This window comes from Microcaecilia unicolor, chromosome 7 (assembly GCF_901765095.1).
Source record: "Microcaecilia unicolor chromosome 7, aMicUni1.1, whole genome shotgun sequence".
Taxonomy (NCBI): Eukaryota; Metazoa; Chordata; class Amphibia; order Gymnophiona; family Siphonopidae; genus Microcaecilia; species Microcaecilia unicolor.
Window position 1 is genome coordinate 229,005,745 of NC_044037.1, and position 19,318 is coordinate 229,025,062.

Below are 19,318 nucleotides of genomic sequence, written 5' to 3' on the forward strand. Positions count from 1 at the left end.
CTAAAAGCTGCCCTCCTAGATCCATGTTTTAGTAGTTTTCTGAAAGTTATCAGGCTGGGGGATAAGCTCCATAGAGTTGAAACTGAGCTCAAGAAAGCTCTTTCTCTGGTATTTGTGATACGCTGTTCTTTTGTTGTTGGGACAACTAAGCAGCCTTGAGATCAGGGGCGTAGCTAGGTGGGGCCACGGGGGCATGGGTCCCCGCAGATTTAGCCCTGGCCCCCTGCTTTCACCCCCCCCCCCACCGCCGACTCTCCCCTGCCACATTTGACCTCCTCCTCCTGCCGCCAACCCTCCCCTGCCGCTGTCACGTACCTTTGCTGGCGGGGGTCCTCTTCAGCGCCGCTCTCCGGTGTGTTGCCGATCTGGATTCTATTTCTGTGAGTCTTTTGTTAAATGTGATTCTTTTAAAACTTTTTTTTGTTAATATTATTTATGCCTTCATTTTTATGATATGCTCTTCTGTAATACAGTTCATCAATGTCATCCTCATCCTTGTTAATATATACTTTTATTTGTGTTTTCCCTACCGCCTGTCATTTCTATTTTTTAGATATACTGACTCTTGAAGCAGGTATTGAATTGCCAAAACACAGTTCCATGTCGAGTCTGAAAGAGTCTGCCTGTATCTGATTGATTCTGGACTATGAATTTGGATTTTATATATATTGACTTCTGGGTTTGGTTCCTTTATGGAAGTCCATTGGTCCTTCCCTACTCTTTTTCTTTTGGCTTTTGTCTTCATAGGGAATTTGCCTCCTTGCTGTTCTTGATGAAGAGCGCAGAGCATGAGATGATGTATATGGGCTTAGACAACAGTCAAGGTAAGTTGGTGCATTGCCTTTGATAAGCTTAAAGGCCCATACCAGAATTTTGAACTTCCATCAGTACAGTACTGGGAACCAGTGTAGTGATATTAAGATAGTAGCGATCCATTAAAATTTAAAAGAATGATTAAAGATACAAACTTTAGAGAGTACTATGACAGCCTGCTTTCTTGTTAGTTGAGAACCATAATAGTTGTGAAACAAAACAGCACCCTAGGAAAGAACAATATCATCTTTTTCAGGCTGGCATGCAGATAGATTTATTTAAACTTATATCTAGGTCACTAATCTGGATGCCTTGTTCTCAGCAATATTTGAAGGCTCACAGACTAATTCAAAAGAGTGATGTGGTGCTCCCACTCCCTTCCACACAACCCAAGGTTAGGCACTAGTGCAGTCACCCTTCTGTCCCTCTCCTTACAACAGCCCTGGTGAGAATATTATATTAATCCGATCAACAACACAGAGGAACAACCTTCAAACCAACACAAGGAAGCGAAGAAGCACAGCAGTGTAGTAAGGTGCTATAAACATTTTCATTTTAAACAAGACTCAACACGGGATGTGTTTCGGCCACTAGGCCTACATCAGGAGTCAAGCTCAACAATGTCTGTATCTCTCAAAGTGTGGCATCACAGATCAAACTTAGGAGGTATATACTTTAGGTGCTAATACACCAAAGCACTCATTGGTATTACTCTCAATGAAACAATGCAGTCTCGCACCAACAGCAATCGATTAAATAAATTAAAAAACAACCAAGATGCTCTCTTTATAAAGCTAACAAATTCTTTAAGCTGCAAGCTTCTGTTCTCTTCCTCACATAACTGTAAAGACTTGTCACTCTTAGACATGGATCACCACTCTGTGACTTTCTTGATTCTCTTTCAGTTTTTCAGTGTATTACAGAGCTAAACAAAAAACTCATTAGGACAGTATGGAACTTCAGTGGATAAAAGATGGTCAAAGAATATTGTAACTTTGACAACAGATGAGAAATAATATGTAGTAAAATGACACATTCAAATATGGAGGAGATATAGAAACAACACAATCGGCATATTTTCTGACTGAAAAATAAAAATATGCCGATTGTGTTGTTTCTATATCTCCTCCATATTTGAATGTATCATTTGTCAATAGAGTCAGAAGTAGATAACCTTCATTATCTATTATATTTTTTAAATAATATGTAGTTACATAAGAAAAGCCCTGGACTTAATGCTTGCCTTAGAATGGGCTGTCTTCTTATCCATATCAATGTATACACACAAGCCCTGTTCTTTTCCTTATTTATAAATTATAATTCAACAGAGGTTTTAAATTCTTGTATGCCTAATATATATACATTTGCTATACAGTAAAGCTTTTACATAAAAGTAAACCTACAGGACTTCAAGAGTGAATAAATGTAGAAACGTCTAATTTTCAGCTTTCATTCTTTGGTACCTGTACCAAACTGCCCCTTTGTCTGCTTAACACTACTTGAATACAATTCTGTTCAGTCTGGGATATAATTATTGTTCCATATTGTGTGGGTGGTCCTCACCCTGTGACTTTTAAAGGAAATACATACCTGTATTACTGTTGGCCTATTTATCTTAGTTTTACTTTTCTGGCATGAAAGATTAATGGTAGGAAAATCTGGTAACATTTATCCCAGATCCTATTCAATGTATCAGAAAGTCATTACATTAAAATGATAGAAATGACATGAGGAATTTTAAGTGGACAGCATACTTCCACTTAAAAAAAAATACACACCAATTGAAAGCCAGGAATAGTTAAATAGCTCACTGAACATATGAAGAATTTAACGTTGTGCAGAAGTCAAAAGGGATAAATTTTAGTTGGAAGAGTTGGGTGAGTTATTCTGATTTTTTTTTTGTTAGATATGTTAGATATTATTTGTATAGAATAATGATGTATTTAAAGCTATAATTTTGATGCATGATGTATTTGATTTCACATTTTATAGTACTGATAGTATATTATGCTATGTTATTGATTTTATTGTTGAATGTTACCTGACTTGAACTCTTTGGGATTAAATAGGTATAAATGCCATGTTAAACTGAATGGCACAGATTTACCTGCTGGCCAACCAATAATCTGTAGATATAAACTAAAGATATCAAAAGGGAACTGGTTCCATTCAATAGCTGTACTTATAAATACAGAACACAGTTATCAATATATAAGTCAGAGTTCTTCCAGACGAGGAGGAAAATGCCTCAAAAACAAGCCCCTCCCACAAATGTAAATGGGATAAGGGCTACAAATTCATCATCATAGGCGCTCCAAAAACCTCCTAATTTTAAAATATTTTTTTGAAAAAGTTTTTTTCTTAATACTAAACAACAAAAGTACCCTGCCAAGTAAGCTGTAAAGTCTTACTTAACTTCGGCAGGCTGCAAACTATCTCCTCCCGGACCGTGATTCAACTGTGGTCAACGGGTCCCATTTCACATTACGCTGCTTCAGGACCACAGCAATTCAGTCAACCAATTCAACGGTCATATGTCCTATACAAGTGGGAGAGTTTTTAATAAACAACATGAGGAATTAAAAATGAAAATAGAACTGTTTAGACAATCTCTCCAAGCGACTAAGATAAAGAAGTACCAGAGAGATGAAAAGGACTATAATAATCAAACTGTCTATCCTTGGCTGATTAAGGATAAGCCTGTAGATCAACGGCCCCCTTTTGATGGAGATGAAGAAGAAGTTCGTTCAGATTCCAGTTCGTCAAGTTCAGAGGGTGCTTTTTTAGGCAGAGGCAGAGGACGTGGACGGCGTGGCAGAGGGTGGAATACCCGAACAAGAAGAGGACAAAGAGGAGGACAGAGAGTGGACTCGTTGGTAACTGTGGGTTATCAACAAACATACCCGCGAACACGGTCACAGACATAGCGAAGGTGAATGTCATCAATTTATCATCTAGTCAATTGACAGACTCTGAGGTAGCTTTGCTATCAAAAGGTTTGTCATTTGTTCCTTCTCAGAAACATGATAAATTTCAAAGCAGAGTGGAATTAGAGAAATTTATTAGAAAACTGCAAATTAAGCTGTTTTTTTCAGAGCAGACGGGAGAAGTTGTTTCCGACTGCTCTAGAGTCAAATTAAAATCGACTTGGATTCCTCCAGGCCCGCTGAATCCGACTTTGAGTACTTTTAAACAGGTTGTGTTAAGGGATTTAAATGCCATGGAGGAGTGTCCGTTTACCTCCTATGTTAACTTGTCAGTAAACGAAAGAGAAGCCCTTAAGTCATTAGCCCAAAATTTGAATATAGTGATAAGGAGGGCGGATAAGGGAGGTGTGGTTGTTGTTCAGGACCGCACTTTTTATGATAGGGAGGTGCTTAGACAACTAAGCAACAGGACAGATTACATAGAATTATCGGTGGACCACACAGAGAGTCTAAAAGAAAAAATTTTTGAAGTGACAGGGGAAGCTTATGCTTCAAGTCTTATAACACAGAAGGAATTTCAATATTTGAATTCAAAAACCAATAAAATTCCTTCGTTGTATACCCTGCCAAAAATACATAAAACTTTAATAACCCCCCCGGGACGTCCGATTGTCTCAGGGAGGGGATCAGTGTTAGAACCATTATCTACATATGTGGACACTTTTTTAAGACCAATGGTTCAGGAAGGAAGGTCATATATAAGAGACTCCACGCACTTTATGAATATTCTTGCAGAGTGGTCGGGGTCTCTGACTGATGTATACTTGGTGACCCTTGACATGGTGTCCTTGTATATGGCTATCCCACAGAAAGAAGCCTTAGCAGTGATAAGGAGGTTTTTGAATCAATCTTCCATGCATAGTGAACAGCTAACATCTTTTGTTGTAGCTTTAGCCTCCATAGCAATGGAATGTAATTATTTTGGCTATGGAGAGAAGATTTTCCAACAGATATCAGGGGTAGCCATGGGTGCAACCATGGCTCCCTCGATAGCTAATTTATTTATGAGAGAATTTGAAGATCAGTTTGTATACGATTGTACATTTAAAGAGATGATTAAAATCTGGACACGTTTCATTGATGACGTGTTCTTAGTGTGGCTAGGCAATCGGGAAACATTGGATCAGTTTTTCGTCTATCTAAACAATTGTCATCCCAATATTAAGTTCACCATGAATGTGAATTTGGATCAAAATACATTTTTGGATGTGAAAGTGAATAAACAAATTGATCATTTTGAGACCTCAGTGTATAAAAAGAACAGAGATCGAAACACACTGCTATATTATACTAGCTGTCATCCAAAATCGTTGAAGAATAACTTACCATTTGCTCAATTTTTACGATACCGGAGGTTTGTTCCAGCAAAAATGATTTTTGTCGTCAAGCACAAAACTTACAAGACAGCCTCTTAGAAAGAGGGTACCCCAAGAAAGTTGTGAGGTCAGCGTATAAAAGGGCAAAATATATTGACAGACAGCTGTTATTGCAGCCTACGGGGAGAGAAGATGATCAAGAGGGAATGGTTTATACTTATGTGTTAAAACATACTTTGCAAGCGAACAGTGTTTCCAATATTATCAGGAGACACTGGAATATTGTTCAAACTTTACCTCAATTTGTGAATTCTGCAGTCAGGATGGCTTATAGCAGGGGAAGTAATTTAAAGGAGCTTCTGTGTTCGTCAAGACTGGACCTTCAGAAAGAGATGGTTTTTAACGGACATAAAAAGTGTGGCAATTGTCAGATGTGCTCCATTATGATCGAGACAAAGGAATTTGTGAATCCTACCACTGGACAGAGATTTGCTTTATATACAAACACTACATGCAAATCTAAGGGAGTTATTTATTGTATTCAGTGTCCCTGCAGTAAGATTTATGTTGGTCAGACCACTCGACAGCTGTATGTCCGACTTATTGAACATAAAAGTGTTATCTCAACAAAGAAAACTACGTCTCCATTGGCCATACACTGTACTGAAGTTTCTCATAGCTTCAATTCGCTTAGATGTCTAGTTTTACAGCAAGTGGATTGGCGTCTACAGGGAGAAGAAACCCGAGTGTGGTTGTTAAGAAAAGAACAACAGTGGATTTTTCGGTTAAAATCAATGAATCCTGTGGGTCTAAATGGGAAGATCGAATGGATGCATTTTCTCTGATATGAAGAATTGATTTTTATTTTTGATCTTCATTCAGTAATGTGGGTACGCTTTCTTTTGCTTAAAGAATTGTGATTGGACATTGATGACAGCGTGTGACATAGTTTGTCACAGTTTGTGTGTCACAGTTTGTATTTATAGGACCGCCATGTTTAATTGTACCTGCCCTTCATGCTACCGTCGGCATTATGAATGGAACGTAAGCAGAGTCAGTAATTAATAGACTGATTTTTTGTGGAAATTTACAAATATTTAAGCCTTTTTCCTCCCCCTTGTATAGGACATATGACCGTTGAATTGGTTGACTGAATTGCTGTGGTCCTGAAGCAGCGTAATGCGAAACGGGACCCGTTGACCACAGTTGAATCACGGTCCGGGAGGAGATAGTTTGCAGCCTGCCGAAGTTAAGTAAGACTTTACAGCTTACTTGGCAGGGTACTTTTGTTGTTTAGTATTAAGAAAAAAACTTTTTCAAAAAAATATTTTAAAATTAGGAGGTTTTTGGAGCGCCTATGATGATGAATTTGTAGCCCTTATCCCATTTACATTTGTGGGAGGGGCTTGTTTTTGAGGCATTTTCCTCCTTGTCTGGAAGAACTCTGACTTATATATTGATAACTGTGTTCTGTATTTATAAGTACAACCAATAATCTGAACAGCATTTTTGGTTAGTAAACTATTTCTACTGGAACACACTGATCCTCAGTGAACAGAGATGTGGCGATAATATGAGATCAAAGTTTGATCTGATATTATCCAGTGGAGTACCACAAGATTTTTGGAATTTCCCTAATTTGGCCAAGGAAATTGGCGGAAGTGGTTGCTGATGTCAGCAGGAGGTGGCCATAGTAACCAGCCCACCTCTGAGGCGTCAGAATCCTCCCTGTGCTGTGAAATTTGAACTGAGCAATTTGGATTCACTTCTTCCCTGCACACTCTCTAGGGCTTTAAAATCACTGCAGTTTTGCTGACTGAACTCACAGTTGTTTCCTGTCACTCCTGCTTCCATAGCGGGAGCGGTTGCTGACATCAGCAGGAGGTGGCCATAGTAACCAGCCCACCTCTGAGGTGTTGCGCCTTAGGTGTCATGCCAAAGGGGCATTTGGAGGCCTCTCATCATTGCTATTTCTTTGTATTCTCACCCTTTTTGTCTGCTATCATTATTCGAGCTGAATAATAAAATCACAACTGCTTCTTTTTTATTTTGTTTTCATTATGCTTATCACATATTTGCTTTCGCAAAGACATCGAGTGCTTGTTTCAAAGTATTCCTTAAAGAATGCTAACAGTCCTGCTATATTGTTTAATTTATTTTCTTATTCTATCTAGACAATTCATTCTACTAATGGGTTTGATTCCTATTTTGCTATCCCAGTGATATATTCTACAAGATATTATTATCCTCATTGGTTACCAACTTATCACCAAAGGAATCCCTCTGGTTTTGCTCCTACCTATTTGAATTGCAACGATCCGAACTTTGTGCCTTCTAGTAAGCATCATACTAAAAAAGGCTCCGAAACCTTTTGTAATAAATGCTTTTTTTTAAATTAATTAATTAAATTTTTTACACGTAAAACATGCAATTTGAAATACATTGTATAACTTGAATAATTCAATAAAACAAAATTAGTCATGATATTGAAAGTTACAAATACATTCATTAAACCTAGAAGGAAAAAACAAGTTATATAATTGAAATAATAAATGCTACTTGATTAAAGTCCCATTGTTGAGCAGCTTTACTTGTTCTTATTTTTCTCTGTTTGTAGGTTATGTCAATGCTCGATCAGTTGTTAACAAAGCTGTAATTATTAAAGATTGGATAATTGATGCTCAATTTGATTTTGTTCTAATCTCTGAAACTTGGCTATATGCAAAAGATGATCCTATTATTCTAGATGTATGCCCACCCAGTTATTCCGTTGTTCATTTCCCTAGAGCCAAAAAAAGGGGAGGTAGTTTAGCTATCATCCATAAATCTTTATTTGAGGTAAAAATATTATGAATTCCAATATTCCAATATCATAATCTGGAAATTTCTACTTGTTCTCTATCTTGCAATTCTTTATTTAAACCTATCTGCCTTCTAATGTTACATTGTCCTCCTAATTCTTAGAACTTAGTTGAGGCTGATTGTAACAAATTCATCTCCAATGCATATATTAATAATGATAATATCATTATGGTTGGAGATGTTAATTTACATCTTGAAAACATTACCAAAAATACACCAAGAATTTCCTAGAATTCCTTAATGTTGGGCAATTCTCACTTTTCAATGAAAAATTCTCTCAGGTCATCAATTAGATATATTAGCAACGAAATTTACTGACCCAACTACTTTTTTCATCTCAGATTTTCATTGGACCCCAATACCTTGGACAGATCACAGTAGCATCTTTTAAAAATTGCACTGGAAGGAAATTGTCATTCCAAATCTCATAATTTGTTATATTCTACCCTTTAGTGTCCAATGTTCCCGTAATAAGCCATATGGGAACAGATTGATGGGAACATTGGACACTAAAAGGTTAAAACTAGAGGTAAAATTGGCCTTTTAAAATTCTGGTGCAATGAGTCATTCAGTACATTACTTATCTCAAACTCTTCCCTGAATTTCATTCAGCAATGGAATGATACTTGTAAAGCAGTCCTTGATGTTATTGCATCTGTGACTGTAAAATCTCATCCGAAAAGATTATCCCCTTGGTTCAATGATGATCTTTTACAAATGAAACATAAATGCAGGAGACAGGGCTGCCGAAAGACCCTGCTGCCGCCCCTCCCGAGGTCGTCGTCGTCACCGCTCCCCCCCTCCGTCCACCACCGGGTCGGGCCCCCCTGAATTCAAATCATAGCGCCTCACCTTGACCTCGCTCCATGTGAAAGAAGCACAGCAGTGACAGTCTGCAGATCGCCTCCCTTCGGGCCTTCCCTCCCTGTGTCCCGCCCTCGCGCAAGTTACGTCAGACAAGGGCGGGACACAGGGAGGGAAGGCTTGAAGGGAGCGATCTGCAGACTGCCGCTGCTGCGCTTCTTTCACATGGAGTGAGGTTGAAGTGAGGCGCTATGATTTGAATTCAGGGGGGCCCGGCCCGGTGGTGGACGGAGGGGGGCAGGTGGAGGGGACTGTGGTGCTGGGCCCCCCTTGGAGGCCCGGGGAATTTTGATCCCCCTTCCCCCCCCCTCTCAGTGACCCGGAGATGGAAGATAATTTGGGCTAAGGACAAATCTAGTGAGCAACTGATCGCTTGGAAAAAACTTTTGAAAATCTACAAAGGTATGATATTCAAAGCGAGAACCTCCTACTATTCCAAATTAATTGGTGATACAGTAGTCAACCCGAGGAAACTTTACTCATTAGTTAATAGTTTATTGGACACTCAACTAATAACCAATTCAACCGATCCTACACCTACTGCCGACCACTTGGTTACTTATTTTAAACAGAAAATATCTAAAATCAGACTAGAACTTAACAATACCCCTTCATCTATAGACTATTTCCTCTATTTACATGATCTTTTACTGCCTCATTCTCAAGCAGATAGAATCTGGTTCGTTTTTCATCCAATCACTACTGATCAGGTCAATCACACATTACGCAAATACACAAATTCAAATTGTCTGTTCGATACGTGCCCTACTTATTTCCTCAAGTCAGCTCCTGATTTACATCATTTGCACTCAAATCTTACTTTGATGTTTCCCTCTGACAATGGCAATATTATTTTGACTCCTATACCTAAAAATACCCAAACTAGCATAAGTTTAGTTTCCAAATATAGACCAGTAGCTTCAATTTCTCTTCTTGTTAAAGTAATGGAAGGACTTGTCATGCGCCAACTTATGGAGTATCTCCAGCTTCATGCCGTTTTTCATAGTTCACAATCTGGTTTTAGGCCCAGAAACTGTGCTTACTACCCTCTTAGCTAACTTTAGGAGAGAATTAAGTTTTGGCAACAAAATATTGATACTTCAATTTGATCTATCCAGTGTCTTTGATACTGTTGATCATAATATTCTTTTAAATATTCTTGATTATTACGGAATCTGTGGAGTTGTCCTGAAATGGTCTTCTGGTTTCTTAAGATCTAGGTCATATCAAGTCAAACAATCAGGTGTACTTTCTTCAACGTGGTCTCCTGGCTGTGGGGTCCTTCAGGATTCCCCTCTTTCCCCCATCTTGTTTAACATTATGATGATACCTTTTGGTCATCTTTTATAAAAACATGGTCTTTTCAACATACATATAAGCTGATGATATCACCATTTATATCCCATTCTCTAAGGAATTGATTGACATAACTCACATGATTAGTCTAGGGATAAAACTTATAGAATCATGGGCTTCTAATTTCAAACTAAAACTTAACATGAATAAAACTAAATTTCTAATTATAACTAATCCTCACCATTCTACGAATCTGTCGGGCTCATTTTCGAAAGAGAAGGACGTCCATCTTTCAAATCGGAAGATGGACGTTCTTCTCACAGAAACATCCAAATCGGTATAATCGAAAGCCGATTTTGAACGTCCCAACTGCACTCCGTCACAGGGACGGCCAAAGTTCAAGGGGGTGTGTTGGAGGCATCACGAAGGCGGGACTTGGGCATGCCTAACACTTGGACATTCTTGACCCTAATCCAAAAAAACAAGGACGTCCCTGACAAGCACTTGAATGTTTTCACCTGGACCTGTTTTTCTTACGACTAAGGCACAAAAAGGTGCCCGAAATGACCAGATGACCACCGGAGAGAATCAGGGATGACGTTCTGTTAATCCCCCAGTGGTCACTCCCACCCTCAAAAAACATTTTTCAAAATATTTTGTGCCAGCCTCAGTTGTCATACTCAGGTCTGTGACAGCAGTATGCAGGTCCCTGGAGCAGTTTTAGTGGATGCAGTGTACTTCAGACAGGTGGACCCATCCCCATCCCCCCACCTGTTACATTTGTGGGGGGCTCAACACACAAGGTAAGGGAGCTATGTACCTGGGAATAATTTATTAAGTCCACTGCAGTGACCCTAGGGTGCCCGGTTGGTGTCCTGGAATGTCAGGGGAACAGTGCACTACAAATGCTGGCTCCTCCAATGACCAAATGGCTTGCATTTGGTCGTTTCTGAGATGGACGTCCTTGGTTTCGATTATCATCAAAAATCAGAAACTTCCATGTCTAGGGATGACCAAATCTAGGGACGACCAAATTTAAGGATTTGGTCATCCCTGATGGTATTTTCGAAACAAAATATGGACGTCCATCTTGTTTCAAAAATATGGGTTTCCCTGCCCATGGATTGGGACGTTTTGCGAGGACGTCCCAATCAAAACTTGGACATCTCTCAAAAATGCCCCTCTTTGTAACTTTACTATTAAGAACAAATCCTATTCCCTTGAGTCATCAATGAAAATCTTGGGAGTCACAATAGATCGTTTCCTCATCCTTGAAAACCAAATCTCTAAGTTGACCTTGAGTGTTTTCAATCACTTTGGAAGCTACAGAAATTGAGTTAATTTTTCTCTAAATCTGTCTTTCATACTTTGATTCAATTCCTTGTCCTCACCAAATTCGACTATTGCAATTCCATCTATACTGGACTTAAAAGTGGTCTTCTCAAAAAATTACAAACAGCTCAAAATACTGCTGCTCATCTTATAAGTAGATCTCCTCGCTTCACCAAAGCCACTCCTCTTTTATATGAGCTACATTGGTTACCAATAAGAGATAGAATATCTTTCAAGTTATGTGTTTTCATTCATCAAATCCTGTTTGGTCAAGCCCCATCATATATGAATAATCCTATTGTATTACCCCCTCATAATGTTGTTACATCATCTAGAGAATATCTTGTCTTACATTTCCTTATCTGTAAGAAAGTGATATAGAAAACAATTCACTCTGCTAATTTCTCCTATCAAGGCATCAAAATATGGAATTCTGTTCCTAAATCAATCAAGTTTGCAGATGATTACCTAACTTTTAGAATTCTTCAAAAAACACATTTCTTCAGTCTGGCCTTTCTGAATATAAAAAAAACTCTATTTGAATTTTATGCACACCCTTTTCTTTAATCTTGTTTCCCATCTATTCCTTCCTAATTATGCTCTCACCTATCTACCTTAATTATTTGTTTGTCCTTGAGATAGTCTAACTCCCTAGTTACCTACCGCACATGTATTAATTTGCTTCTTGAAGTTATTGTAATTTGTGTTATATTCTGTACATTATTATATATTATTCACTTTATTGTTTGTTTGTAAGCCACATTGAACTTGAATCTATTTCAGGCTAATATGGGTATAAATGTCATGAATGAATGAATAAGTAAATAAATAAATAAATAAATAAATAAATAAAGACTACACTTGGAAAATGGGGCCAGTGAGCAACTGGAGAAACTGTATTCACTGTTGCCCATTCACACCTAGCTGGAAGAGGATTTGAGGTTTTCTTGAAAGTGAGTCCATTGTAGTAAACACATACCAGATTTTTGTTTTTCCAATCTGTGAAGCCTGAGTGTTTGAACTGTACGAGAAAATTCCTGCCAGACCTTTTGTCTTATACTGCTGATTGTTCTGCAACCCAAGGAATTCAGTAGTAATCAGTTTTGGTTTTGAATAACTAACCTGGTGTGTGACTGGATTTTTCTGAGATTTCGTGGATCAGGATTTGGTGTTGTAGGTTCCACAAAGTTAGGGTCTTAAGACTGCTGACCCTCTCCCCATCCAACTATGACCCTAGAAGCATAGGATAAAATAGAAATTCATGGAACCCACACAGGATGGGGCCATTCTGGACTTAGTGCTTACTAATGGGGAGAGTGTTTCTGATGTTATAGTAGGTGATCATCTGGCATCCAGTGATCACCAGATGATGTGATTTAATATTAAGATAGGTGTGGAGAGGGTTCATTCAAAAGTGAAGGTTCTAGACATCAAAAAAACTAACTTTGTTCAGGGGGGGGGGTTACCTCAAGGAATTGTCTGGATGGGAACATCTGGAAGATGTTGGAAAGCAGTGGGCAAAAGTAAAAGGAGCTAGTGTAAGCAGGACAGGATTAATCTTTCGGTGGGCCCTTGGCACACAAGTACACTGAGTCCCCAGGCCCCTCCCCTCCCTGGCCCTGCCCCTTCCCCACCTGTGACCCTGCCTCTCCCTGCTCCTGGCCCCACCTCTGGCCATGCCCCCTTCCTGCCCACAACTCCATTTATTTGTTTACCTGGTTGCTTGCTTATTTACTTTATTTCTACTTCATTTCTTGTTTTTCTTCTTTATTTTAAAATTCAAAACATAAGCAAACATAAAACCGTACTAGTGGCAGTGTACAGTTCTGCAGTGGCGTAGCAAGGGCGGGGCGGTGGGGGCGGTCCGCCCCGGGTGTCAACGGGTGGGGGGGTGCTCCGTCCACCCCCCCCCGGCACAGCGCCTCTCACTCCCGCCGACAGTCCCCACCTGCCTACCAGCTGAGCTCCGGCCGGCACCTCCAATCTGCAGCGCTGCTGACTTTAAATGAAGAAAACCATCTCGTCGTTGGCCCTTCACTACTGAGTCCCGCCCTCGAGGAAATAGGAAGTTATATCAGAGGGCGGGACTCAGTAGTGAAGGGCCAACGACAAGACGGTTTTCTTCATTTAAAGTCAGCAGCGCTGTAGATTGGAGGTGCCGGCCGGAGCTCAGCTGGTAGGCAGGTGGGGACTGTCGGGGGGAGTGAAAGGCGCTGCGCCGGGGGGGGGGTTAGGGTCCACACCAGGGAGGGTGCCGACGCCAGGGGGGGTGCCGTTCCACTCTGGGGGGGGCGCCGTGTTGCACTGCACCCGGGGGGGGGGGGGGTGCGTGCAGCGGCGATCCGCCCCGGGTATCAGCCAAGCACGGAATGCCACTGCAGTTCTGATTTAGTAAGGCAACACCAAACATCTCTGAATAATTCCCCCCTTCTTTCGCTTCCCTTCTCGTCACCTCCCCCCCCCCCCCCCCACCCCCCTTGCTCAGGACCTAAATTCTAAACCATTTTCATACATATACATAAGGGCATTGAAACCTTGAATCATCATTCAGGTGGTGATTTGCACTTAATTTCACACTTCACCACTATGCAGAGGCGCAAGTTAAAAATACAATACCATACAATGATAAACCAATACAAAAACATTTTTAAACTCTCACATCCATTTGCATACCAGTGTGTTATCCTTTACAAATAATTGGTTCAAAATGAATAAATATAAAAAAATACATATTCACAGAATTTATGCACTAAAATTTATGTTGAATATTCTTCTAACAAATTCAAGAAAGCATTGAAGAAGTATCATTTTGGTCTGACTTTTTTTCCTGGACTGTCTAGCTGCCGAGCCATTCCTGTCCTCACTGTCCTACTTCTCCTTGTGTTTGCGAGTACTCTGGTTGCAGCAGCCCACTACTTTGCATCACTTTCATGCTTCTCGGTCTGTGCTTGGGTTTCTTGTTGCTTCTGACTGTCCTGTTTTTAATGAAGTTCTTTCTTTCTTTAAATCATGTTATTTTTTTTGATTGAGAACTGCTTTGGCCTGCTTGTCAGAAAAGGTACTATAGTAAGTTTTATGAAATATTAGTCTTCTTACACCTCCTCCTCCACCCGTCTTATGTCACCTCCCCTCCAGTGTGTTTATCTTGGCTACAGTCAACCCAATATGATTATTATTTTTTTTAAACCTTTGTACATCACTTAGGTAATATTAATTTATAGGCAATATATGAAATAAATTAAGTCTTAAATCTATTCATGCAGTGAGCTGAGCATGCAGGACAGGCCAGTGTCGGCGGCTAGAGCACACCGCAGATTTCTTCAATGCTCAGGCAACATGGACGGGGGATCCAGCAGAGAATCACTTTTGCTGGCTGGACATGGGCCCCATCAGCAAAGATATGATGATGCAGATGCAACAGTGGGTATGTGGGGGGGGGGGGGGGGGGGGGGGGGGAGAAGAAGTGAGAGGAAAATTGAGTTTTGGCTATGTCCGTGCTTCAGGGTACAGATAGAGCTTGGGCAGAAACAGGAGAGCTTCTGTCACAAATTTAAATGATTACTTCCATAGTTAAGAGCTCGGCTCAGTCTCAGTGGCTGAAAACGCCATCCTAACTGGCAATAAGCATTAATGGCAATGGTATTTTTTTCAGTGTGATTGTATTACTCTAATATCATTCAACAAATTGCTGATTTCATAGCTAATGAGGCCTATGTAATCTGATAAACAGTGAAGTGCAAATTCCCATTATACATAAACATTTCCATAGGCCCGTGGGATCTCATCATAACATTTCAATGTTACATTTATGAAAATTAATGCAATATCCATCCCTTTGTTCACTGCTGGTTCTATTGGATATGTTTGTTTTAAAGGTCTTTGGTCCTTAATGCCTAACCATGATGTTGTCAAAGAAATTGAATTTTATTTTTGATTAAGATTTAGAGACTTTTCTACCTCCTACAAATTTGTGTCTCTTTTTCCTCCATGCCAGTATATTGAGACCAGTGGTATAATTGTAAATTCTCCATAGCTTGACCTAGCCAGGCCGGTACCTGTAGCCACATCTCTACTTATGATTAGAACTCCTGTGATTCTGCTACAAGGAGTCAAGGTTCTCACAAAACTTGAATCCTGTGAGGTTAATACTGTATCTCAGAAGAACAGACTTGATTGGCAACCACAAAGGCTGAGGACTATGGTACTGTGATATATTTGACCTCTGAAAATATTCCTTGACATTCTTTGCTTCAGCTGATCATGCAGTCTTTTCTTCAGGGTGTGTACAGAGTATTACTCCTGGAGGAATTTGCATAGAATTCCCCATTAGCACAGAAAAGAGACTGCTGAGATATGATTGAGGTCTACAAAACCCTGAGTGGTGTGAAGCGGGTGGAAGTAAACCGATTTTTCACTCATTCAAAAAGAACAAAGACCAGGGGACACTCAATGAATTTGCATGGAAATACTTTTAAAACAAATAGGAGGAAAATATGTTTTCTCTCAAAGAATAGTTAAGCTCTGGAACTTGTTGCTGGAGGTTGTGGAAATGGCAGTTAGCATATCTGGATTTAAAAAAGGTTTGGACAAGTTCCTGGAGGAAAAGTCCATAGTCTGTTATTGAGATGGATGTGGGAGAAGCCACTGCTTGCTCTGGGATTGGTAGCATGGAATGGTGCTACTAATTGGGTTTCTGGAAGGTACTTGTGACCTGGATTGGCCCTTCCTCGTTTGTCCCTGCCTCTGTTAGGCAGCCTTTCTGTCCGTGGTAAGCTCCTTCCTGATTGGTTTGTTTAGTTTCCCTTTACTTAGTGTTAACCCTTTATGTGCAGTGCTTGGTATTTGCCTTCTGTGAGCACTGTCTCTTTTAGGCAGCCTTTCTCTGGTGTCTGCCTTATCCCTTTCGGTACTCTTGTGTGCCTGCTTCTTTCCTGTCCTTATTTGAAAGCAGCCTTTTCCTTCAGTCTGTTTTTCCCTGTTTAGTCATTCCTGTGGAGCTTCGATCTTGTAGATTCTGTGTCTATAGTGTCCCATTCTGACCCCGGCTTTCCCTTTTTCCCTGTTGGCATTGCCCTCCGCTACCTAAGTTTCTGTGTAGCCATTGTTTGTATTCTCTCCCTCTGGTCGTAGGCTGTATCCGCCAGTTTTGTCCTTCCCTTTGTGTCACTGACTGGTGCTGTGTGCGTTACTTGAGCTCCAGTCCTTTTGGGACCCCTCGTTGTTCTTTTCTCTTCCCTAATGTATAATTTGGTTCCAATTTGGCGTTGCGGCACGTACGCTTGGACTCTGTACGAGTGGGTTCCAGATCAGCCTTGCTGCCCGCATGAGTGGTCTATCTCCCTTTTCTGTTGGTGCTTGTTGATTGTCCTGAGTGTGCGGGGCTTTGTGGCCTGTGGTATTGCTTAGCGCCTGTTTGGTGTACCCTAGGCCTTGGCCAAGGTCCATCCTACGCCTCGGCCTAGGCACAAGGGCTCATGATCAGATTAACAAACGTGTAATTAAACTCTGGAATTCGCTGTCAATGTGGTAAAAGCTTAGCAGGGTTTTAAAAAAGTTTGGACAACTTCCTAAACGAAACGTCCATAAGCCATTATTAAGATGGACATAGGAAAATGCACTGCTTATTCCTGGAATAAGCAGCATAAAAATCTGTTTTTACTCTTTTGGGAGTTTGCCAGTTTCTTTTGACCTGGATTGGCCACTGTCGGAAACAAAATTCTGGGCTTGTTGGACCTTCGGTCTGACCCACTATGGCAATGGTTTTATTCTTATGTTCTAAATGCAGCAGTTAGGTACCTAACTGCCAGTATTCAATAAAGTGTTTGCTTAAATAGTTAGAACACCCATACCTCTCCCATGTGAATGTTCCCCTAGAACACTTATGGCACCAAATTATAGAATAGCGCCTAACTGCTATTTTACTCCTGTTAACTTCCGTTAATTAATTGGCTCCTAAACTTTGGTGCACTATATAGAATTAGGGGGATAATGCACCCTCCCTGTGTTCCATTATATTCCAAATATTAAGCAGTCTTCCTTACTTTATGGGGCCTATTCATACATTTTGCTAGTGAAAAGGCCCCATTCAGATTCATAAATACATTAGCGCAATTCTAATTCTAAAAAGGCCCCTATGTTTCTTGTCTAAAGCTGGACTGTTAAAAGAACTCAGCAATATACGTACAAATCCACATCATAGTCAATGCATTTCTGACCTGGTTCTTTATATGCTCCCTTTGAACTTGTAATCTGGTGATTTGGATTTTCTTGAGTCGGACCAGATTGTGAATCATCCTCCTGCACTGATTGTTCTGAGTCCTCCTGGGGGGGGGGGGGGGGGGGGAGGAGGGAAACATCTGTTTAGAGATTCTTAGAAATGAGAAGGTACAGTTTTGTTGTAATGATTATTAGTCTGTTATTATTTGTATAGTGCATATTAAACGTATGCTGAACTGTTCTAGGACATAGAGGAAGAATTCACTACAGGTCGCCCAAAGTTTGGTATGCAAATTTGGGTGTGGATTTCAGATTGTCCTGTAAATTAATTGGCCAATTAGGTGCTAACAATTATTAGCGTTAACAAGTACTTAATTGGCAGAAATTAAGAGTTACGCATGGATCTGCCTTACGCCCTATTCTATAACATGCGCACCTAAATGTCATAGCATGCAACTCCAAAGGGGGCGTGATCATGGGCAGCTCAGGGACATTCCCAGAATTTAGGTGCAATGTTATAGAATACCTGGCTTTTCGTGCCTAATTGCCATTAGTTGGATGCCAGCATTTACACCAGCTTTTGACAGGCCTAACTGCTCACACCCAAAGTTAGGTTCAAAATATGTGTTAAGCTGGTATTCTGTAAAGGTTGTATCACACAGAGTGCCCTTTAGAGAATACTAGTTTAGTGCGGATCATCCCAGCACCTAACTTTGGGCACCATTTATTGAATTCCTCCCACAGCCACTTCCTATACCTTGGAGATTACAATTTAATCAAGACAGATAGACCTACAACAAAAAATATTCTGGCTGATATTTGAAGTGATTTAAGAGGGCAGGAGCCTCTCCTGCCTTCTTAAATTGCTTACCACCATCTAACTCTCAATATTCAGTATCATTAAAGTGGGCCGTACCAATGAATATTGCCTCTGACCACTTCTAGAAAAAGTGGGCAGGTCAGAGGCAGTACCAGGTGGTATTAGGGAGAAGCCAATGGTTATGTGGGTGCTAGGACCTGAGCCACAACAAAAAAGGTGGTGAAAACCCTCACGATACCGTGAGATATGGAACAAAAAAGTGAGAAAAACAAATGATACCAAAAAATGCTTTATTATCTAAAAAACGACCTGACACGGCCGTGTTTCGGTCCAAAGGCCTGCCTCAGGGGTCTTGAACAACCTCTGATGATATAGTGTACAACGTACACTGTTGAAAATGTACTACAACAAGAGCTTCTTTGGTCTCCTCTCTTCTAAAAAAAAAGGTAAAACGTCAATGCCAAGAGCAAGACTATTCTGTGTCTCTCCTAAAGGGACATGTATGCAAAATGCCAACTCCCTTTAGGAGACTTACACTGTCGGTGTGTGTGAGCTTTGCATTTTATTCGAAGGCACATATCACACAAAATTTTGGAAAGCATCAGCCTTTTGAAATTAGTCTGTTGAAACCTCCTTTGTCATTTGTGTGACCCCTGTCGCGGTGCGATAGCACTTGATGCACAGTGCAAGGTACTTTCCTCATGCTTTAATTTCCTGTTGTGCTGTACAACTTACTTTCCCCATGCTTGTGTTGTTGGTGTTGTGTTTGTCATACAGTGCCGGTTACTAACCGGTGCTTGTGTTGTTGGGAT

The 19,318-nt window shown here is 40.3% G+C and overlaps 1 protein-coding gene across 1 annotated transcript in view; it reads right to left on the minus strand.

The window, feature by feature from the left end:
* MYO3B (myosin IIIB) overlaps positions 1–19,318 on the minus strand; it is a 634,284-nt gene that overhangs the window by 71,778 nt on the left and 543,188 nt on the right. Inside the window, 1 exon segment of the mRNA XM_030210853.1 lies at positions 17,686–17,791. Within this exon segment, the coding sequence (XP_030066713.1) occupies positions 17,686–17,791 (106 nt within the window).